Here is a 24114-nt window from a genome sequence, read left to right on the forward strand (position 1 = left end):
GTCAGTGGTTTTAATGCTGTGGCTGATTGTTGTAAATACCAGTAAGTTCTATTTGTCACTTGGCAGCAACTAACGTAGTAGTGTACTGTTGTTGAGAGTAATATACACAATATTTTTAAAAATTATAAGGCAGGATTAAATTTAAATACGTAAGTAATTACAGTACAGGAGTGTACATAAATAAATATAGTTACTTTCCACGAGAAAACAGAAAGCACAGAAATTAGTTTTCAACTAATTTATACATTTACTTCTGAACAGTGATATCCGAGACTATATGGAATGGGACCATGTTCAATTATTTACACCTGTGTTAAATAAACCAGCGGAAAACATTCATAGTACCAACCTGAATCACAGCCTCCAGTCTAGGTGAACGTGCACCTTGACCCCGTTGAGAAGTCATGGCGAAGGTGGCCCAGCTTTTAATATTAAAATGTTTGCGCTAAAGGTTAGCTAGCTTTATGCTAATAAACTTTTCGACCGGAAGTCTTCAGACGTTGAGTCAAAACCAAGCATTTCAATAGGTGATAAAATAAACTAACTGGATCCTAAGCACTTAGAAGACAATGAAAAAACGAAAAACAGTGACCGAATTTAAAAAGTCAAACTTAAGGAACGACAACAAGCAAGTAGCACCATTAGAACCCCCCTGTCGACGTTGCCATGGTGACCTCGCGCTTCCGGTGTCGTTGCCACAGAAATAGAATGCTGGCTTGGGTGTTTCCATGGCAGGACCGAAGCCACGAGCCAGGCTGCGGGATTCCAGTGGGTTAATAATCAAACACTAAGGATAAAGTTACTATGTTTGGCCATAGAGGATTTACAACTGGTGGACCCCTTTCAGGAACACATTTTATTTATTTCCAGTTCATATACAACAGCAAGTTATGGTAGCAATAAAAACGAAACTGAATAGACTAACTATTTCTGCATTGATTGATAATGATTCACAGGCACCATTCTATAGCACAAATCAGATCTCACACACATGATACAAAGTATAAATAAACACCTGCTGAGCTGCCATTCACAGCCATGAATACATCCAAGGACACCTGAGGATCATGTTACACACTATTCTAGGACACAATGCCATCCTGGGATAAACATTCCATCTGCAGCGTAACACAGATACGAGTGTCTCTGTGAACTCTCCCACCGTGAGATTAGACAGGGAGCTATTATGCTGACTCCATTGGGAAAACTTCAGACCACTGGGATGGATCTAGAAAGATGGTGCAGACTCCACTGTAGAACCAAACTCTTGGAAGGAAGGTGTCCACCTCCCAGGTGTTGGACGCTCGGTTGTAAACCTCCACTTCCACCCCATAATCCCCCTCCATGCCTTTCCAGTGGCCTCCAGTGACAAACAGTCTCCCATCCAGGCTTACGAGGCCACCATTCTCATGGAGCATGTGAAGAAGCTGGACCTGAAGAGAAGGAGAGTGCTGGTAAAACTCATGTCAGAAGAGTACAATGTTGATTCTTTTTGCTGTATTATTGTTAAGTTAGCATTTCGTCCCCACCTTCTGCCACATATTTGCTTCTGGATCATATGAGTAGACTTTCTTCGTGTTGTCAGCAACCAGATATATGATCCCATCCACGCAGACAGAACGAGGAGAGGACAAATACTTAGGGATGAAGGGTGAACATATGCTGATCCAGTTATCTACAAAATGTTGACACATACATCAATTAGCAGGCATACACATCCATACAGAATTATATATGATAGACAGATTGTGTAAAGTAGTAAAATGAGATGACTATACATTCAAAACACCCTTACCAATAACAGGGTTGTAGCACTGCATAGTCAGTGCATTGTACTTGACGGCACAAGAGCCAATCACATAGAGCTTCCCATGACAAGCTGTAGCAGTGAAGTTGGTCACATATTTTAAGGCAGGGCACGTCAAGGCCCAGGTGTCGTTGTAAGGGTCATAGTGCTCGACCTCCACTCGGTCCAACGTTGTGCCTAAAAGGGAATCACAAAATCAGATTGTGTTCTTATGAACGTAATATATCCATATGAAAAAGAGTCGCAACGCCATGCAACTACACGTAAAAATAAAACCTTTCCTGCTCTCAGATCCTGGTCTCACCTGACAATATTCCACCACATGGAGCTAATTCTGAGAAGCTATCACCTTGAATGAACTGAGGTGTGCAGCTAAAGAGCAGATGAGCTCCTTGAATTTATCAGAGTTTTTCAGTGGAAGAACTGCAGGTTTAAAGAAACACATGCGAGGACCATATTTATTTTCTTACCTCCAATGACGTAAATCTCCCCATTGAGTGTTGCTGATGTGTGGTTAGTCCGAGGTCGGAGCATGGGTGCCACAGTAACCCATCTCCCCTCTCTTGTGATATACTTCCAGGTCTCTGTGGTCGACCAGGTGTTGGTATTCGAACCTCGCGAGCCCCCTTTCAGACGGACAGGAGCACTTTGTCAAAAGTTTGACATTGTTTTGCATTCCTCACAAGAAAAACTTGGAAACGGTTTATTTTCACTGCTTTGGCATTTGCCTTTATAGGTTTTTCTGCCTATCCTTTACTCACCTGTGACATACACATCATTGTTCAAAGACACCAAGGAGTAACCCCACTTGTTGGGATTGGGGAAATTAGGAAGCTCATGCCACTGTTCTGGAGTGGGAAGAAAAAGGGAGTTACTGTTGAAGACCACACAGAGAGGGAGGCAAACCAACACAGCATGCAAGCTAAGGAAATTAGGCAAAGATGCAAAAATGTCCTCAAGGACCATTTAAGTGAAAATAAGTCAGATTTATGTTATTACTTGCTGGCCTGAAACTGTCAAGAAGTGTAACTTTTCTGGGAGACATTCAACTTCTGGCCAGAGTTGTCGTGCCTCCATAAAACCAGAAATCTTAAAAAATCTTTTCTTTAACATCCCATGTGAAAAACATAACACAGATGCCTTCTTCCAGCCTGCGCAATAAAACGCTGATTTGAGGAACTGAGAAGATGATCCAATTTTGTCACATCCAGACCACATGTCTGCAGAGCCATTTTTCTGTCAGCGCAACGTTTAACGACCCACGACATCTGCCAAACTGTTTTGAGGAATCAGGCGGACATTTCCCAACAAATCTGGAAAGTGAAATGGAATCTGAACCTAAACTAACTTGAAACTTTGATAGGAGGAAAAATATTTTTACTAGTCTTTGTGTTGTAGAAGGCACAGTTCCTGGGTAGCAGTCTTTGCAGCCTCGGGTCTCTGTCCTCATCCTCATCTGAGTCATCTTCATCATCTGAGTCATCCAGTGAACGACCTCCCATCACAAACAGCACCTCTTGCAGGTTTGGTTGTGGACTCTGACTGCTGAATCTGTCCAAATATTCTGGTGCCAAATCCATTTTCTACGAAAAGTAAAAGGCATAATCGTTTTTGGAAATTTATACAGATTGAGCAAAAAAAGATAAAGAAGTGTAAACTTACTGACCTCTCTGTGAATTTTTTCCACAGCCTCCTTGCAACTGGGAGAGGCCTGCACTAGACTGTCTTTGAGTAGGGTGTCAGCCAGGTAGTCCAGACTGAGCAGAAAGAGACGGGACAAGGGAAGGAGTTCAGGAAGGAGGCAGAGTCGAGACTCCTTGTGGTGCCTAACCCATTTCAGGATAGCCTCCACACGAGTGCACTCTGATCGGATTTGTAGTCCTTCGTCCGACAGGCAGGCAACCAGCCTGTCTTTTCCCAAAAATAGAAACTCCTCACCTTGTTGTACAGCCTCAAAGTTCTCCAGGAGGAAGGCCAATGCTTTGGCCACCACCTCAGGGCAGCCATGGATCTCGCCAAACTCCAGGATTCCCAAGCAGTTGGTTGCATCAATCTGGTGCTGGAGGTACCGGCTGCACACGGTTCGCACTGTCTGGAACTGCAGCTGGCTGGAGGTGCAGATCAACCCCTCCACATTGCTCTGGTTGATGGTTAGTTTGCCTGTGTAGGCGAAGTCGAGCAAGCAGCTGAGTATATCGGGATCAACATCTTGAAGCTCCACACGTGCAGCGATGCTCTCCACAAAGTCCCCTGAGAACATGCAGCGGAAGTACATGCTGCAGAGGGCCAGCACGCCACGGTGGCAGGGGAAATCCCGCCCGCCCGCGCTCAGCGTTACATCGACGAGTTTGGGTTGTGAGCAAAGCGAGCGCAAGCCCTCCAAGATGCTCTGAGGGTGGGAGGACAGGCAGAAGTCCAGATCGTCTACATTGCGCACCATGATCGACTTCAGTTCAAGTTGTAGGTCAGATCTTCTTTCAGCAGGGTCAACAACTCAGTTGAGTTCAGCACTTACCTAAGATCACAGAGGAAACATTTAAATGTAAAGAACTGATTCTTGTAGAATATCTTAATAACGAATATTTTTTAACAAAAGATCAGAAATTACTTTGCCACGAAAATCAAAATCACAAAGAAGGAGCCCATGGTGTTTATTTTGGAAAAACAATTGCATCATACAGAAAAACAGCAGCTTAAAAGCAAGTGGTCAGGAGGAGAAGTCATTTACTTAGAAAAAAAGCTTCACTAGTTAGAAGTCAGTTTCTCTTTATCTTACTACACAAAGGCCTTGTCTTTTTAATTGTGGCAACACTTTGTTGTTACAAGCACCACAAAGTACTTTTGGCTCAACTGGACTGTAATATTTTCTGAAGTTAACCAGAAATCACACTTCCTGTCATCAAACACTGTAAACAATCAACAACAAAACTCACCACAGAAGCAGAAAATGGAAATAATGGCTCATCCTCCCAGTAATCAGAAAAAAGGAAGCTGATTGTAGCGGCTGCTTAGATCAACACAGAGTGAGCAGCATGGCGAAAAAGCATTTGCCAAGTCACTGGGGTGGACTGCCTGTTGTTCACGGTTATTTTTAGGCCAGAAAGTGACGCTGCGCTGAAGTCAGATTCCAAACAACATGTACGGGACCCTCAGCTGCTACTGCAGGCTCATATTTAGCCTGGAAGCTAGCAAAGGAGATAAGCGACGTTGCACCAACAATTCTGAATGTGACAGCAACAGAATCATGATACGACAGCAACTGACTGCAGTGGTAAACAAATTATTTTATAGTGGTCAGTGTGAGTAAGGTTTATTTTAAGGTGCTTTTAAAAAATAAAGAAATTAAAGGATGTGTAATTTCAGTGAAATTAGTGATTAGATTATGTTAATAATGAAATAATCAAGATCTGTGTCATAATTTATTTTGGACCACAGGTTGTGTTGGGGGCATTCAACATGAAAAACTTTCTTACCAACTAACTACAAAACCTTTTAACGTCAAAACAAAATGTCTACTGGCAGTAAAACACACTTTAAGCACTCTGTTTTGTAATAGGGCTGGGTATGGTTTGCAATTTGTTGATCTTATTGGTTTGACACCAATATGAAAATATCTCTTAGTATTCTATTATAATAAATAAATAAAAATTCGAAAAATTAAGCAAGAAAGTCCAAACTTCTGAAATTTCCTGATGTTTAATTTGTAAACACAATCAAACAAAATAGTAGAAAATTAACAAAATTCAGATCAGGCAATATCAAATTAAATAATAGGTAAACAATGCTATACAATCTGGCTAAACAGGCTGTGACAACTTTTGGTAGTTACTCTCTTCAGACATCTCAGTTGACAATTGAAACATTACTCAGGTTTGATACCCAGCCCTAATGTTAACTAACTATAAAGCATACAAAAAATAAAAAAATGACACAAGCAACTACTCAAAATCAAAAATCTCGGCCTCTTTCTCTTTCCAAAACGCAAAGCTGCGGTCAATGTATTTACAAATTTCGTCATTGCTAAAACTGGAAATGTCAGTTCCGCCGTGGAGCACCCCTTCATCAGGTGTAGGTGTCTGCACAATGACTTTAGGGACCTGTCTAACCTCTGGGAGGCTGTGCTTCACTACGTCCGCAGTGGTTTCAGGCTGACTCACTGTGTTTCCAAAGAACTTAACTTTAATGTCCTCAAAGCCGTCCTTCCACTCGCGGTTCCCAGCCTCGATTTCCTGAATGACAGCCTTATGAAAGTCTCTGACCATCTCCCAGGGGAAGCTCCCGATGTGGTCGAACACCTCGAAACACAGCAGGTGCCTCATTTTGCGCTCATCCACGGGCAGCTCCAGCTCCAGGATGTGAAAGTAGCCCAGCATGAAGAGATCCAGGGTCAAGCTGTCGTACTCTACAGGGACGCCATCGAGACGAGGTAAGAACTGCTCCGGGGAGTAGAGGGCTTTCTGCCTGTGGAGCCTGTGAATAACACTACATGGTTACACAAGAAGCCTCGACACTGGGGTGAAGTTTAACATTATTTTCATTAGCTATGAATCCGTCATATAGTCTTCAAATGAATCACTGAATCACATATTTTCCAGAGCTCAGAGGGAAGGCCTTAAAAGTTCTGGGTTTTCTGACTAACGCTTCAAAAGCCGAAGATACTAAATTTGCAATCATACGAAAGGAAAAATAGCCTAAGTACTGTGTCTTGGAATTGTAACATCAGTATGATGACTGGTCGAGCATCCGGCAATATATAAACAACATACTGTACAGATCTTGATGACAGGTCCTAACAACTCTTTTAATCAAACCCCATTAATTTATAGGGATGGTTCTGAGTGAAATGTCTCAACATTGGATATACCGACATAAATTTAAAACACACAGTCTGTAATTCCTCCACTTTTCATCTAGAGCCATAAAGCCAAAATCTAATATACCAAAAAGCTGCAAAACCACACAATTACAACAAAACCCCAACTCTACTTTAGGTTTGTGTTTAGTCTCTAATATGCTGTTAAATGTCAGCATACAGTTATCATGGTGGACATGGCGCTAGCATGACATTAGGTCTGCCTCAAAGCACTGCTGTGCTTGATTACTGTGTCATGGGTAATGAAAATACATAACCCCAAGTTCAGGAAACTAAAGTTTAAAGATGCATTTTTATGGTTATTTTCTGCTGGAGGGCAGAATAAATCACAAGCTAAAGCCTTGATTTACTAGCTTGCAAACAACGGCCTATTAACACGTTCAGCAGATAGCATTACTTTGAAGATGTGCTTCTTTCCTCCTAATTTGATCTCAACCAACCTCTACAAAAGCATCCAAAGGCTTAGCTGACTAACTGGTCAGCTTTTTGCACCAGTTGTGGCAGATGCTAACTCGGTGTGTTGTTAGGGTCAGGTTTTTTTATCCCCATTGCTAGCTGCACAGCTGTAGTTGATATAAGCTTGTTGGCAGATAAAAAGGGTTCATGAGAGTTGTGACTGAACAGAAAAATGGAGTAAATTAGCAAGCCCTAAATCCAATTTTCATCAAAGAATTCAGATTAAGTTTGAAGTGTGTCATTCTTTTCTTTCATTCATTCAAAACTTGGGATAATTTGACAAAAGAACAGATCAACTTCCAGTGAGTAGTGCAGTTGAAGTCGACTGCTCAGATGAGTGCCACCTAGTGTCTAAGCATCTGGATTCTCGTGATATCTTGCCAGGCTTTACCCCTGAGGATGATCCTCAAGGGTGCACACCAGACGCTGTCCAGCAATGGGTGAGTTTTAGGTGTGATGACGGCCACTACTAAGAGTTTCAGCTAAGAGTCAAATCATTCTTCCAAAGATAGCAAGACTAGTCTACAGACATGTTAAATGCATAACTAGCTACTGTAGCGTTCAAAGCTCCTCAGATTGTGTCTTCTTCAATCTTATTGGCTGAAGAAATTGGCACTGACAGATGATTCATCTAATCACCAGCCAAACATTCTTTTAAAAGTGATTGCTTACAGATTTCAAGGACAATGCCTCAGATAGTTGTGTATAACAGACTATCTGGCATGTCAGGCTAAGGAGGATAATACGTTATACGCTTAAATAGTCATTCAATCCTACCTGCGTATCTGTCTGGAAGGGACACTGGAAATCATGTTCCTCCAGTTTCCCAGCATCTTGTTGACAGCACTCCTCTGCTTGAAGAAATGTCCCAGGGAACTGTTCATCATCTCCGACTGGGCCCTCTCCATGCTGCCCCTGTGATCAGAACCAGATTTGTCATCCATCTCCTGGTTTCCGGTGCTCATCTTCCTCTCCACTGCATCCTTGCTCTTCAGTGTCACGCTGTAGGCCGATTTCTTCCAATGGCCTAAGAACAGAACAACTATGCGCTCTTTTCTAAGGCTGGTGGTTTCCAGGACATCCGGAACATTTTCATCATAGTCAATGCCGGAGTCACTGCTCTGGTCCGTCTCTGGGGCTGGGTTCAACACCTTTGGCTCTTTCTCTGAGTTTGTCTCCTCAGGCTGTGCTGAAGAGCTTAACACGACCGACTCCTGTGGCTCATCCGACAAAGGTGAGTTCTGTGCCTCAAAATTTGACTTCAGAGTCCTCACAGACACTCCAAACTGATGGATTTCATCCTCTATCCTCTCCCTGCGTCCCCTGGTGGAGTTCTGTCTGTGTGGTGTTTGAGAAAACACAGTGATCAGGTCGGTGTTGGGCATCTTGCAGTACGGCTGGTCTGTCAGGTTGGTCATGAGCAGAGACATGCTCTTCACGATGCCTGAGATACGGCCGCACCACACAGGTAAGGGAACTTGACTTGTGAAGTTTCTGAACTGTGTGTTGACCGTGATGTTGACTATGGGAGCTGGCAGGATGTGCCGGAGCTCCTCAGCCAGACGAGCCAGCTCCAGCTCGTAGCCTTCACAGTTCCTCTGCATGGAGACGTTGGCAATCTGCTGCTCCAGATAGATGAGATCATCCTCAGTCAGCAGCTCACCAGAGGGCCCCAAGATGGCATTGTGGGCTTGGGAGTACCTCCAGCTGACTTTGGCATACCTGCTCCCATTTTCCTGTAAAAGAAGAGGCAAACAGCATGCAGATAAAAATGCAGAAATGTCCTTTTAACATTTCAAATGGTTTTGGCGTGCATGAAAAAAAGTAATGATAGAGTAAAACTGCAATCCAGACCTCACCCAAACCTCAAAAATATGACTTGACTCGCAATGTGTCATGTATCCAATGATTTGTTATGGGCAATTAAAAGTAAATGGTGACTGAATTTCCAAGTGTTTTCAAATTTTCAATAATGCAGATTAAGAATAGAATTACAGTCAAACCACCATTTCTTTTTTTTTTTTTAGCAACAAATGACCCTACCCCATTAACTGTTGAGAAAATACTTCAGCCAAAAGTGAGAAATTTGGCTGAGCTTTTTTATTTAGTCTGTGGAAGCAGGCAATGTTTAAATGCGATTGATTACCAAAAATGAGATATCAATGATGAAAATAGATCAACTTGTTTGTTTTTGATAATTTAGCAGAAACGTTCCTCACAATTTTCTAAAATTAGACAAGATTTATTTTCCATCATCTACAGTGAAATGCTGACATGTCTTTGTTTCCCCTCCTGATTGGTGATTTAGAGACGCTACTCAGCCTTTTTGCGACAGTTGTACTATCTATCTATCTATCTATCTATCTATCTATCTATCTGAGTGGAGTCCTGTCTTGTCTTCTTTCCATCTCTCAGTGAACAAAGCTCGAATAGTGGACCTTCTGATGATGTGACCATTTTGGTCTGCCTGTTTGAGCTTTAGACACAACTGAACCAGTGTTTTAAAAGTGTCAAAGTGTTTTACTTTGAAACATTCAGTCTGCCACAGTTTGAAGCTGAGAAAATCCTTCTTTGCTTAGAAAAACAGTCTGACTTCTGACACTTTTACTGAGTCCTGATGCCATGTCTCCAACTATCGCAAAGCTGCTTAGTAAGCAATGATCTAGAATAGCTGCAAGTTTATTTACTTGAACAGGCCTCTGACTGGTGGATCAGATCCACATGAACGTCGTCTGAATGCTGCTTCAATGGAAGGATACAACACAAGGAAATCATGTACAAAATTCATTTGCAGAAATTAAATTGTCATTTTACATGTTTGTTTGTTTTTTGTTTTTTTTACGTGTTTCTAAATCTGCATGAAAATATGTCTGATTTATGTCTGGCTTTAGGACACCTGGCATAACTGCTGAGTCTGTGGAATAGCATCCTGTGTGTATTATTTGTTGATGATCATCTTTCTCAACTGAAGCAAAAAGTGAAGGAATTTCCCACGCAGTTGAAAGCTACAGGTAAGAAAATAAAATAAAACATTAGAAATATAATGATTATCATACAGTTCACTCTTTTCCACTTAACTAATAAATCATTTCCTAGTTGTATCTCAACAAACTTAAAATATAATGAGGATTTAGTTTTAGTATCAAAGTGTGAAGGACACACAGAAAAAAAGTGCACACCCAGTCTGGGTCTTTAGCTGGCTCTGAGAAGAAGCTAGGTTGGTATTCTACATTATAGTTTCTTTCATTTTTTTCTGCTCACCACCAACGTGAAGAACAAAAAACATGTCACTCATTCAATGCGAGCAGTATAAGAGTATAACATGATTCAGCACTTCCGCCCTGGCCTCTGGAATACATTTAACAATCGTCTGAGTCTCTATTTTCACTTTTTCTCACAATGGAGCCGTCAGTTATCAGAGATGGTTTTTCAGTGGTGTGTGGAGAGGGGAAAACCATTTTTTAACGGAAAGTGGTTGGTGGTGAACCACAGGTCCATGCTTCCTTCATACTGTTACCCAGCCAGCCTGGTCTTGCCAGGAGAAAAGGCTAACGGGGGCTTCTTTGGGTCGGTACGCACTGGCTACTGGGCCCTGACTGGGTCCAGCCCTGAACGGTCGTTGCAGCTAATGGGTTATTTTCCATAGTGCTGAGCCATGCTTCCAGTTCAGTAAGCCTTGCCTCCAATTTCCCCAAAAAACAAATGACCGACTGTACGGAGAGATTTAGTGTTACTGCCTGAGTTAAGATAAATTTGTAAACTGCAGCACAGCACAGCATTTTGGACGTGACAAAATATACTCACACATCCATCCATCCATCCATCCATAATAAACTTGCTGCTTGATATGATGTGATATGTGATATTTGTTGCATGAGCAGCTGAAAGGTCGTGCTCCAGTACCCTTCACTCCTCAAACTAACAAGCCAACAGAATTTAAAGTGCCAGCAATTACCCCTCGGTTGCCACTGCTCAGTTACATAGCGCTGCTTTAAAAGCCAGCGCCTCCTGCAACTGTATAAAGGTTCACATTATCCCTTAATTATTCACTTTCTGTCTGTAACCAGTCTAAATAATCTCATCAACCTCTGAACACCCCCATAGCTCACTTGTTTAATCCAACATGCAACAGTGTGTTTGGACCAAACAAATCCAATGTTTTCCTGACTTGAGATATTATATCATGATTGTTTAAACTTTAGCATGACATTACCTTCCTCCTCTGATCCTCCTCATCCAGCAGCCTGGCCTGCAGCTGTCTCACCATGACTTGCCTCTTCCACTCAGCTATGGGGCAACCTCTCTCATCGTGGGTGGGCACCAGATAGTCGATGTCTGACAAGTTGGCCTCCTCAGTAGGCAGGACTACCATCTTGTTCTGCAGAGAGCATGGAGCAGCGGTACTCTAGTTATTAGCATTTTATCGAAAACATTAAAAAAAAGAAAGCAAATACACCACAACAGCCACAACATTATGACCACCTTCCTAGCATTGTGTAGGTCTCCCTGTGCCTCCAAAACAGTTGTGACTCATTAGTCATTCATTCATTCACTCATCAGTATTTGGGTCCTATGGCTTGAGGGGAGGGGTCTCTGGGGATCAGGCTTGTTCCAGTGCATCCCACAGATACTTGTTTGGGATCTAGTGAATTTGGAGGCTTGGGTCAACAGCTTGTGCTGTTTTTCATGCTTTTGAGTTGTTCCTAAGCTGTTTTTATGTGTGTGTCTGTGTCAGGCTGCATCCTGCTGGGGATAGCTGCTGCAATGAAGGAGTGTCATTGCTATGGGGTGGAGGTGCCTGGTCTGGTCTACATGGGTGGTACATGTCTAAGTAACATCCACAAGAATGCCAGGTCCAAAAGTTTCCAGGCATAACATTGTATTGTCACAAAACGATCAGTGTTATTTACTTCTCCTGTCAGTGGTCATAATGTTATGCCTGATTGGCATATACTTTATACTGTATACTTACTGCTTGTCCGGTGAAGACTCCTGATATTCCTGACTGTTTGAAAGATGTGATGGACTTCATGTCACCAAGAAGTTTTCTTTCAGCCAGACAGTTTGCATCAGGTAACATTATCTTCTCAGAAGAGACAGTTTTCTCACTCCCAGCAGCCTCCGGCAGTGTGAAACCTTTTAAAACTGCAATGCAAATCATAAGCAGCAATGCACATTAATAAGCACTGACCTTTGAGTTTTACTTTGATCAGTTACCTACACTAACACTTAAACACAATAACCATTAGTTGCCTTGCTTTGCTAAAAGAATGATTAAATGTTTCTCTCACCTGATGTTGCAATTTGAACCTGGCCTACTCTACTGACAATGCTCCTCTCAGGCTGGGCAGGGCTGGATGAAGCAGGTGAGGACTGAGGGTACCTAGCCTGTGGGGACTCCTCACTCTCAGGTTGCTAATTTGGACAAAAAGAAGACACAGGCAGGTTGCTTTGCAGTAAAAATGAGAGAAAGGAATTAAAAACCTATTAAAGCACTAGCATGTAGGATTTAGCACTAAAACTAAATTCGGGTGCAGTTTTCATAAATTGGGGAGAAAGTCGTTTTCCAAGGAACCCACTATGTTTTATACCATGTTTCTACAGGTGCCCCAAATGTATAAACAAAACATGCCTTTGGCAATTTTACATTGAATAGGTTCTTCTACATACTTGGAAAGGAAGGGGTGAGGGAAAGTTATTCAGTTGGTTGTAATCTGCAACCTCACCGCTAGATGTCACTAAATCCTTCACACTGGGTCCTTTAAAAACTTTACCTTTAAACTATCCATCTGTGTGTTAGTGCAGTGACAATCCAAGCATGGGTCACTCAGGCTCCCGTAGTAGTCCTCTCTGATGCGCTGCGACAAAACAGCCGGCTTCACCCTCACTTCCTCCTCCACTGGAGCGATTACCTCGATGCCCTTCTCTGCACACGATGTCTGCAAATATTGTCACATTTAGTGCTATACTAGATCAAGTCTCAGGTCTTGCAAAGGGGGCAAGAGCAGTCTAGGAGTTTTTCTTTTACTGAGAATAAACGACAAACTGCTAATAGCATTTCATTCATTCATCTTCTGTAACCACTTCGCGGGGGTCTGCTGGAGCCTATCCCAGATGTCATCGGGTGAGAGGCGGGGATACACCATGGACAGGTCGCCAGTCTATCGCAGGGCTAACACAGAGAGACAGACAACCATTCACACTCACATTCACACCTACGGCCAATTTAGAATCACCAGTTAACCTAATGAGCATGTCTTTGGACGGTGGGAGGAAGCTGGAGTACCTGGAGAGAACCCACGCAGACACAGGGAGAACATGCAAACTCCACACAGAAAGCCCCAGCCGGCCCATGGATTCGCTCCAAAGGTTTTTGTGTTCTTAAAACACATCTCACATAAGTCACATAACATTTACAATTCTTCCTTTGCAGTTCTTTCCTCGCGTCTTTTAAACTGCTGCAGGATTGAACAGAACTACACTACAACACATATGAAAAGCTTTGTTTCTCCAAAGATTTTCATTTTAATCAAACACCAGTAAATCAAATGCTTCAATGTTACTCTCTCTCTCTCTCTCTCTCTCTCTCTCTCTCTCTCTCCATTTCAGATGTTTTTTGTATCAATCAGGCAATAAAGCTAGTTTGCCTCTTTCTGTGTGACTTCATACTGATTAAATGTTTTCTTTTTCAAGTTATCATGTTTTTGCCAATCGGCCAACACCACAGAAAGAGGTTCTCTTACATTTTAATTATTATTTTTTATGTGATAGCTGTGTGAATAGTGCCTAGTATCATTAAAGGTTGAGTTACTACTTTAAAAACTTACATACAGCAGATCGTTGAAAACAACAAGTTCTAGAGATTCACACCTTTTGAAAAACTAAAAAGGCAGAATCACACAATTAAATACTCTTTGTTGGGATAGTGTTCACAAGCACATTATGTGCACTGTGGACATGCCTTTTCTTGGCAAATTAGTGTCAAAAAGTCAAGTATATTAATTTAATATATATTATATTAAGTGGTGACAACAGATCTTGTTTTCACAGGCTCATCATGTCAATGGTAGGCAGCTAATTCTTTAACTACAACCAAAGTAAAATAAAGTGATACAAAATGTCTAGACTCAAGTTAACACATTAATACATTATGAAGCCCATGGAATAACAGGCAAGCGTAAATAAGCAGCAGCATTTCACACCAGTCAAGGGGGGATGTAGGATGTATGGAAACATTTACGTTCCCTTTAATGAACCTGCATTGTCCTAATGCACTCCATACAGTATGCATATCAAATTCAGCTCTCCAAGGACATTATTAGTAACCAAAACATCAAAGGCAGACGCAATATGCTGCTGCATGCTGTTGTGCTTTATGTCGATGAGGTGGTCCATGCCATTTCCTCTCACACGGCACTTTGATGTCGAGCAACACGAAATATGCTGTGACACTGACACAGGAGGAGGACTAAACTTCCCAGAAGTTGTGCAATCCATAAATAGATAAACAACAAGGGGGCTGGGAAAAGGGAAGGAGGGGGAGCCTGATTCCTTCCTGACCCTTCTCATAACAGTTCAATGTCCTAAACGCTACGATGAACCTTATGTGTGTGTGTGTGTGTGTGTGTGTGTGTTAATTAGACGCAGTGGCCAGAGAGCATTTGGTTTTCATCAGCACCCCCATCACAATTGCCACGCAAATACAGATAACCTAACCCCGTTTCTGGCCTGCATCCACTTTGTCGAAGACCACAAAGACCCTGATCACTACAGATTAGGAGCCAAGAGTTAAGAAACAGCTACTCAGTGCTGTCTCACCGAAAGACATGCAGCAACAGTAATCTGTGGTCCCTGTGGGTCGAGCCACGAGAGAGTATTGCAGAACACCATGTGTATTTAAGAAACATGTAATTCTGCACTCTGGAATCAATCATTAAAACAACCTGCTTCCACGTGAAATATTCACGTTCATGGTGATAAATTGCAGTGTGGAATGTATACAGCGGGTGGACATTATACACAGAACGCTATAGTGTAAATACATGTCCAATCACATGGTAATATACTCTCAGGTTTCTTCCACGGAGGCAAATACTTGCAAGGCTAATAACTGACAGATAGAATGCATTTGCCAGCATTGACAGCATTTTTTATTTTTTTTTATTTGCTAAACAGATGAAAAATAAATGAATGAAACTATTTCTACTTCATCATGGAACATCGTAACAATAAAATATGTCCAATTCGTAAAAAACAACAATGACAACATAAAGTAAGGTCATGAGCCTGAAGCATTAGTCATGACTAACCGTAAGAGGCCACATCTGATCAGAAAATAGTTCAAATGCTGCCAAAACATCTGCCAGCTTGGGCCTCTCGAACAGAACGTACAAAACTTTCCTTTAATTTTACAAAAGTAATTACTCAGCCTGTCCGGTCACTTAGTACAGCTAACATAAAAAGAGTAAAGGCAACTAAAAGCAGCTTAAAAGCACCAACAACAGTGAGAGTGATCAAGAGACCCAACACAGAACTCACTAACCTTGACCTTAAACAGTTCTCCTAGGACACACCGCACGGCTTCACTCCACGGAGACACTCCAGAGGCGCCGGCTCGTGCAGCCAAGTATCCGGGGCTGCTGCTCCCTCGCTGTGGACGTGATGTTATCTTAAGATCAGCGACCACTTGTTTGATACCATCATGAGCATCTCTGTCAGTGGCCAAGGACCGCCGGGCAATAAACAATAAACTCTGATCGGAGAATGCTGTTAATAATTAAGGGAAAGGATAGGATGACCGGCAATGTCACTAATGCACGGACAAACCAATGGTCATGTTGTTGCACGAAGGGAGGTATCAGCGGAAGACTTGTCACAGCAGTTGGAAAAAAAAGACATTTTATCCACGTGTGTCGTGGGGATTTTTTTTCCACCCGGGCTCAAACAAATATATATATATATATATATTTACCAAGTGTCTACTTGAAATGATTAGCGAAGAGTGACAGTGGAAACACAATGTGACACCGTAAGCTGAACAGAGACAACAAAGGGCTGAGACAAACCGTGGCCACATTTGCCTGGATTTTTAACACCTGAAATACCCAACTAACAAATCGATTTCTTCATGAAAATTACATTTGCTTAATCAACATGAGTGCAACTAATGATTATTAATGATAAATCTGTTGATTATTTGCTTGAGGCATTGCAAGAAGGTCTTCTGTATCTCTGTAAAGATCTACTAGTGTCCTGCAGCCAAATAGAACTAAAAACTGGCATTAACTATAGATGAACACAGGCAAAAGCAGTAAATACTGCAACAAATCCTACATACATTTTGGAGGCTGCAGTTTCCGATGCTGTTGTTATTTTCAGAGAAGGTGGGCAAAGACAGAACTATCTCTGTGGATTGTGCAGCACTGTTCAACAGCATCAAAAATTGTGACCTCTGAAAGTACTGCGAGCAACAAACAAGGAACATTTCAAGCTAAAGCAAACTGTAGCTTTAGATTGTAGTAGTTTTAGCTTGTTGTAACTTACAATAAAAATGGCCAACTGAATGCTCATTGTGTGATGGAAAAACTGATATTTTCTCCTAACGATAAAGGGGAGACTCAGAAAATGGAAGAAACTGATCACCGCAAACAGTGAGGACTCTGTCATATCTGAATCTACATCATACAATCACAACTTTAGTTAACGGAGAACGTATTCCCCATTTGGTTCCCATGCTTTGTAGATGTGTTTATTTTGTGCTTATTTTAAAATACACAAGCTTTTCTGTAGATAAATAAAAAAAATTAAAAAAGGAAAAGAAATGTACGAATATTCCCATCTGAGAAGTTGTAACCAGTTAAGTTTTGGCATTTTATTTTTTTTAAAAATTATTAAAATGGACCAGCTAATTTCTTCACCTTGGTATCTTTACTACTGAATATGCAAACAATATCTAAGTGTATATATATGTTTATGATTTATATAGATTTCATAGAGCTGTAAAATATCACAGTCTGTCCTAAACATGAACCTGTGACACAGCTAATTCAGACAGATCCACAAAGCATGAGGAGTTTAGGCAGAATCATGTCTTTAGATTCTCTCTTGTGATTGTGCTGTTTGAACTAGCGCAAAAGCTAACGGTTACGAAAGCATGTGTTTTCTTTCTCAAAGCAAAAAACTCTCTAGAAATGTAGCAAGTGCTTGAAAAACACAGTGATGAATGGGAACGACAACGTGTTTCTTCCGTCCAAGCAAACTAAAAATACCTAAATTCTAAAACAACAGTATCTTTGGCCCACTCGCTGTGAATGTGTGTGTGAATGAGTGTGAAGTAAACCACACGCCACGCACTGTTTATTTAATTGCAGCTGTTTCTGAGATGCGAGATGAGGGAAGAGCAGTTGACGGCGCTGAACGCGCCTGACCTCGTTTGTGAGTGATCCAAACATGCAGAGAGGCCAAATACGCAGCTCTCTCTCCGGTCAGTGTCCCAGTCCATTCAGGCCGCTGCTCGGAAATGAGATTATCTGACTGACACTTAAGACCCGATGAAACCTGTGATCTAGGCAGCACTTTACAGACGTGAAACATCACCAGAAATGTAATTAAGGCCTGCCTTCTGCTCGCACGCCTCATCTCTGCAACGGTGGCGGTCGAAGCATTACAGAGTCTATTCTCCAAATATTATGAGAATCCTAATGAATTAACAGTTATTCCAGGTTGTATGTCTGATGACCTCTTTGTTCACATCAAGCCTCACTTTGTGTGTGTGCAGCTCATATATTGCCAAGAAACATGACACGCCTTTCTGTCTGCTACCAACTTTGTTCAGTATCCAGAGGTGACAATCAAAACGCTTCCAAGTCGCTGGAAAAAAACAAAAACGCGACCCACGCAATCAGACGTGTGTTTGAAGCCCATGACATCCTGCTCTCCAGGTCCACAGAGGGATAGAGTTGCTGGTTCCAGGCATCAGAATGGTGAAAACACTGAAACCTAAGCTTGTGGATCCCATAACTGACTCAGCCCCTGGGCCCTCCACCTGAGCCACTGGAGAGGGGTAACTGATAGGCCCTAAGCTGGCGGCAGCTCAGGCTGTGTCCAACGCCGCTGCGGCCCCTGTGCTAATTAGCTCGCCATTGTTGATGGGAGCATTAGTTCTAAAGGTGAGCTCGGCAGCCATGCCTTGCTGCTTCTCTATCGCCCTCCTCTCTACAGCTATGAGTGCTGCTCTTCTCTGCTGACTTATTCATGGCTTTTATTGGCCCACATCTTTGGTTACGCTGTGTACGTCGCCGTGTTGTCTGCGCTATAGGTGGCGTGCGAAGTGTGATGGGGTAAAAACAACTACAAGCTGCAGGTGGACAGCTGTGAAGCTTTAATGTTCAACACGTCTACTGACAGACTGCTCCCATAGGCGCTTTTGGTTAGCCCCGATCCGCTGTTTCCTATTTACAATCAACTCCACAAGCTCAACTTTCAGTGTCAGCATCAACTGTTATCCTCCATGCCTAATTATTATGTAGCATGCATGTATTAAAGCAGGCTGCACAATGAAAAGTGACTTCACTGATGTGAGTTAAAGATGCGAACAGACACAAACAAGCTGTTAACACTAAAATATTCATCAGTCACATTAAGAAGTGTCGTGCTTCCCACACAAAACAAAAGAGCTATTCTCAAAGAGTCCTCCGTGGCAAACCGAGAACAAAGACTCTCCTCCAGCACTCACGCTATCATCGCCTGTAATGCCTTATTAAACACAGCAGCCTTCATCCTCCACTCTCTCAGACCTCTTACACTGAGAGCAGCGCAATCAGACTGAGTGGAAGACAACAGCTCAGGAGAATGGCAGGCGTGACATGAACGAGATACATGTAACAAATTAAGAAAATGATTCACCGAGATTTAAAGATCCTCCAGATGTTTGCCGTTCGGCCTTTGATTTCCATGCCAAGGCAAACAGCTGGGCAGTGACACAAGGAGAGGACAAAAAGCAGGAAATGTTCTTGGTTAAATATGGTGGAGGTGAGAGAAGAGAGCTTACGTTTTTCTCCATGGCATGGAGATATCTGGCACATTCATAGTGCCCGTGGTACTCTGCCAAGTCTGCTGCAGTGAACCCATCAATATCTCGATCTGAAGGGTTTGCTTGATTGGCCAACAGGATTTTACAGCACTGAGAGATCAAATAGAGTAATGTAAGAGGAATAAGATCGTTAAAAAGGTGTTTTATGAATACAGTTAAGAAGACTTAAGGCGTAAACACAATCAACAGTAAAGGAAGAAATAAAGGGTCATGGCCAACCTCCAGCTCTCCGTTCTCTGCAGCATCATGAAGTGGGGTCCCTCCCCAATAATCCTTGATGACCTTTGAACCCATGTGAAGCAGCTTCTCCAAGATGCAATAGTGCCCCCTGCTGGCAGCAAAGTGCAGAGCAGTTGCTCCATCTCTGTCCTGGCAGGACAAGCTGGCATCAGTGCAGGTCACCTATTTGGAGATCGAGAAAATAAAATGAATAAAAATAACTCACATTCTTTAATGTTTTCTGTAATGAAATAAGCAGTTTGTCCTTCTCTACTGACCAGCCACACCACCACAGCTTGGTGGCCCATGTGAGCAGCAGCGTGCAGGCAGGTCATGCCATCGTGGGCCCTCAGGTGGACGTCAGCCCCGCAGACTTTCACAAGGTACTCCACCACATGCAGGTGCCCTTCCTGACAGGCCAGGTACAGCGGGGTTGCACCGATAGCTGTCTGGTGGTTCACACAACTGTGCTCATCGACGACAAGGGTGCAAGAGGTTCAGTTGCTGATATTGGACTTAAAATCTTCAAAATAAGCCGTCGTTAATGGTACCAGTGTCAAAATTCTGCCTGTCTGAGATATACAGTAGAGGACTCATTTGTTAAAAATGAATCATCTACATGCTGTTCTTGCAAAACAAAAGAATAACTGTGCATTTAAAGTGATGAATACACTGAAATCCATCCTCTCATGTCATATGAATGACGTGGCAGCAGTTATTGTTTTTCATCCTTTATTGCCTCTTTCTGTTCCCAAGGATCAAAACATTCTGGTTCTACTGGACAAACACAGCTGCATTTACACTTCCGTCCATACTTAAACAAGTTCAGGGTTGACATGCGATCGACAGCACGTAGCATGTATTATTCACAGGTTACAGATGGTCACATGTGATGGTCTGAACCCGACATGTTCCATGCAAATTACAGCCGTGCTCTCCTGTAACAAGGAGATGAAGCAGGAAGAGCCCCATGTCTTTATCTGTTTCTTGTCGAGTGCCGCAAGCTCGGGTTGCTCAGATGGAAGTGAGAGGGGATTTATTAAGGGGATGTTACTTTTTTTCCTTGCTTACCTCTTGCTTTTGATGACTGTGCAGTAAGCTAATGCTGCAAATCCTTTTGTTTTGATATGAGTCAGAATATCTCCAAATGTGACATCTCTAAAAGTTAAAAAAAATATTTATAAAACAAATCCAAAGCCTGTGGTCTAAATAAATTTGTCCAACTTCCATTTGTCTTTGTTATCCCCATTTGCACTCAGCCATGTTTCCCATATGCAGTACAAGTGCTAAGTGTCACCCTTACTGTGGTAATGACTTGCTTGTTATGCATGTGATGTGATTCAAATTACAGGCTTCATCTGTTAGAGTGAAAACAGCAGTGCATGATAAAGTCCTCTGAGCCGGTGACTGTGCCCCAGGTGTGAGCTGTATGTAGTCCAAGGGACACGTGGAAAGATTATGGTGTAGCTGAACTCACATGAAAAGCAGAGGGTATGACCTGATTCAAAGCAGTACACCTCATATTTGTGTTGAGGACAAAGTAAATAACCTTATAGGCTTGCAGACTGGTCTGGTGCTAATCTTCACTGTACTTAAAAGGTTTTGTGAGAATGTGTACATGTAACATGAAGACTGTAGTTAGCTTTGGTAGACGTGTTACACATGGAGTAGAGAAAACAGTTGGAAACCATGTGTTCAGAACAGTCTGTAGCCTGAGCTTCAGGCTTACTAGGACTAATACACACTGATAAGGCATAACATTATGACCACCTTCCTAATATTGTGTTGGTCTTCCTTGTGCCTCCAAAATAGTTGTGACTCATCAGAGAATGGACATGGGTCATCTGAGGGTGTCCTGTGGTGTCTGGCAACACAATGTTGTTAGTGGGGGCCTTTGGGTCCTATGGGTTGAGGGGAGGGGCCTCTGTGGATCAGGCTTGTTCCAGTGCATCCCACAGTTTGGGATCTAGTGAATTTGTGCTGTCATGTTTTTTAGTTGTTCCTAAACCGTTTTCTGTATGTGTGTCTGTGTCAGACTGCATCCTGCTGGGAATGGCTGCTGCCATCAAGGTCAGTGTTATTTACTTCTCCTGTCATAATGTTGTGGCTGATCGGTGTATATACTGTACATTTATTATTTGAAACTGTAGCCATGTTTGATATGAACACGACACTGTACACACACACACACACACACACCCACACACATATATAGATATATATATAGATAGATAGATAGATAGATAGATAGATAGATAGATATGTGTATATATATGTGCTTCTCATTTCTTAAACAACCATGTCCAAAGACACATCCCGTGGTCGTGAAAAAGATGTTAGTCTCTTTGAGCTATTACTAAAAACTGGAAGTACTGAACGAACTCTAAATTTGACCATGTGAAGCGCTGTGAACTCACCTAGGAGCCTCCTGAATAAGTAGTTTTAGACAGGTGAGGTCCCCGTTGGCTGCGGCGTAGTGAGCAGGTACCGCTCCACAGTTTGTCTCCACCTTGGCCACCCCTCCTACAGAAAGCAGCCACTTAATCACCTCCACACACCCAAACCGAGCTGACAGGTGAAGAGCAGTGGCACCGGCGGCATCCCTGTCCTGTAAACAGCCACAAAGATCTGAGGAAGATATAAACAAACTGAACTCCAAAACCTGCTCATTTTGGGGGAAAACCTTTACCAGCTTTAATCATACAACAGATAAAGTGTATGGCAGGTTTAACATCTGGGTTTCCTTTCCAGTGCTACAGTTAAGATTCATGGGTGGACCAATAACCAAAAAATAATTTGAAACATTAGATGTACTTTAATATCAAGCAGAGTTCTGTAAATTTGATTATAACAGATAGCGATTTTGAGAAACAAGAGATGTTTGTAGACTCTACTTTGCATCTAATAGCTGAGATCAGTGTGAGCTCCTCTTAAGCATCTGGGCGTAATTACACATGCTACATTACACTAATGGACGCCCAGTAAGTCAACACCATATGATGTAATCAGCTGGTAATACATCAGAAAAGGTAAGTGTACAGGACCATTTACAACTACAGTGATGTAACTGCACTTTGGGATCTGTCATATGACCATCTCAAGCCATCGTCTGCATTTAGACTCACATTACAAAGTCAGAGGGAGTGGAAGAAGTGTTCAGATCCTTTATATAGGGTTAGATAATAGTAAAGAGAGTAATTCAATGTGTCTGTGAGGGTTTTCAGTCATCCAGGCTTAGAATATCCAAAAAAACGAGTTAGAAACAAAGTCCACTGGACTTGTATGATTTTCTAGAAGTGGTTTCATCCAAGTAACTTCTTTGATTTTAATTAGGAACATCAGTGGATGGTGCCCACCTGAAACTCACCAGACTTTGGTCTGTTAATGATCAGATCCTCACCTGTAATTTGCATGTTATAAAATGTACTAAAAGTAAATGTACTCTGTGTAAAAATGGATCATGTGTTCCTCAGACAATTTTCTTTCTGCATGTTCACAGGATTTTACAGCTGTATTTGATTCAGATGGAACTCATTTTAAAATATTTCATGTAGAACTGTAACTAATTACTTTTCTCACGATTTGTCTGATGATAGTTTTCTAAATAAATTGATTGGACTGAACAGTGGGTTTGTAAAACTTTAGAGAAGTATTAAGGTAATTAAAAGGGAAAGCAGTCGGGCCTCACATTTCAGAAGCTCAATGAATGAAATTTGGCATTTTTTCTGAATCAGAATGGTTGCAGATTAATTTTCTGTAAACTGGCTCCTCACTCCACTTTTGTTCAGCTCCACTTGCACATCAGTGCATCTACCTCAGTACTTAGTAAATGTACTGTCCACTATTGTGATTCACGTGAAATTACCAGGAAGGGCTGCACATGTGGCATATCTCCAAGGCATTTGAGCTCTCTGGGTTTTCTGGGCCACTCTCTGTTCTCAGTGGATAAACTTACCTCAACGTTGCAGCCTCCTTGATCCACGAGCCACTGCAGCTCCCGGATGTTGCCAGTAGCAGCGGCATCATGTGCTGGCGTGGCCCTGTTCAAGGCCCGGGGATCAGCTGCCAGGCCAAGCTCGTTCACCAGGAACTGCAGACAGTCCAGGCGTCCGCACCTGGCTGCATGGTGCACCGGGCCGGCGCCCTGAGCGTCACTGATGGCTGGAGAGAGGTGACCAGTAGATGCTAGATCCCTCAGGACTGCGAGGTCCCCCACTCGAGCCGCCTGGATGGCCCGATGAAGCACCATCCCTGGCTGCTATCAGTGTGTTATGGAACACACAGAGAAAGCTCCATGGAGCTTTTTGCATCCCAGCAAGTTACCGTCATGCTCTCTCACGAGTAAGCTCCCATAGAAAAACAAACAAAAAAAAAGCTCATGCACTCCTTGCCTCCTCCAGAGCCAGGAAAGCGACACCAGAGCGGCAGCCAGCTGGCCAGCATGGCTGCTGGGGAGAGAGGAGGGGGTCAGAGCCAGCGAGATAGAAAGGTAATGAAAGACGGCTGGAGGCACAGCGCTCACAGCCTCCTGCTCTCTCTTTGTGAAGCAGTGACCATATGCTGGCACATGCACCCATGCTTCACTGGAGATGGGGGAGTTGAGGCAGCACGGAAACTTAAGTAATGGGAGAAGTCAGAGCCAAGGCATGATGAATTACAATGTGTGTT

The 24114-nt window shown here is 42.5% G+C and overlaps 3 protein-coding genes across 3 annotated transcripts in view; all 3 read right to left on the reverse strand.

Moving 5' to 3' along the window:
* The window catches only part of crocc2 (ciliary rootlet coiled-coil, rootletin family member 2), a 30270-nt gene extending 29684 nt beyond the window's left edge, over positions 1–586 (reverse strand). The window contains exon 1 of the mRNA XM_084548650.1: positions 350–586. Within this exon, the coding sequence (XP_084404776.1) occupies positions 350–406 (57 nt within the window). The 5' untranslated portion in view covers positions 407–586. The remainder of the gene's footprint in view (positions 1–349) is intronic.
* Positions 587–1042: 456 nt separating this feature from the next.
* On the reverse strand, positions 1043–4344 carry klhl30 (kelch-like family member 30). Its single transcript, XM_084549144.1, has 7 exons — positions 3474–4344; positions 3189–3390; positions 2569–2655; positions 2278–2433; positions 1796–1984; positions 1530–1675; positions 1043–1433 (listed from the first exon to the last, which is right to left on the reverse strand). The coding sequence occupies exons 1-7, from the start codon at positions 4245–4247 to the stop codon at positions 1185–1187; spliced, it is 1803 nt and encodes a 600-aa protein (XP_084405270.1). The 5' UTR covers positions 4248–4344; the 3' UTR covers positions 1043–1184.
* Positions 4345–5213: 869 nt separating this feature from the next.
* Positions 5214–23705, reverse strand: espnla (espin like a). Its single transcript, XM_084549142.1, has 11 exons — positions 23402–23705; positions 21864–22054; positions 19725–19911; positions 19447–19629; positions 19186–19317; positions 12911–13075; positions 12428–12551; positions 12109–12281; positions 11350–11514; positions 7914–8872; positions 5214–6277 (listed from the first exon to the last, which is right to left on the reverse strand). Exons 1-11 carry the CDS (start codon positions 23693–23695, stop codon positions 5746–5748), a joined length of 3105 nt encoding a protein of 1034 aa, XP_084405268.1. The 5' UTR covers positions 23696–23705; the 3' UTR covers positions 5214–5745.
* Positions 23706–24114: the final 409 nt, after the last annotated feature.

This window comes from Chelon labrosus (assembly GCF_963514085.1).
Source record: "Chelon labrosus genome assembly, chromosome: 7".
In the NCBI taxonomy this organism is placed as follows: domain Eukaryota; kingdom Metazoa; phylum Chordata; class Actinopteri; order Mugiliformes; family Mugilidae; genus Chelon; species Chelon labrosus.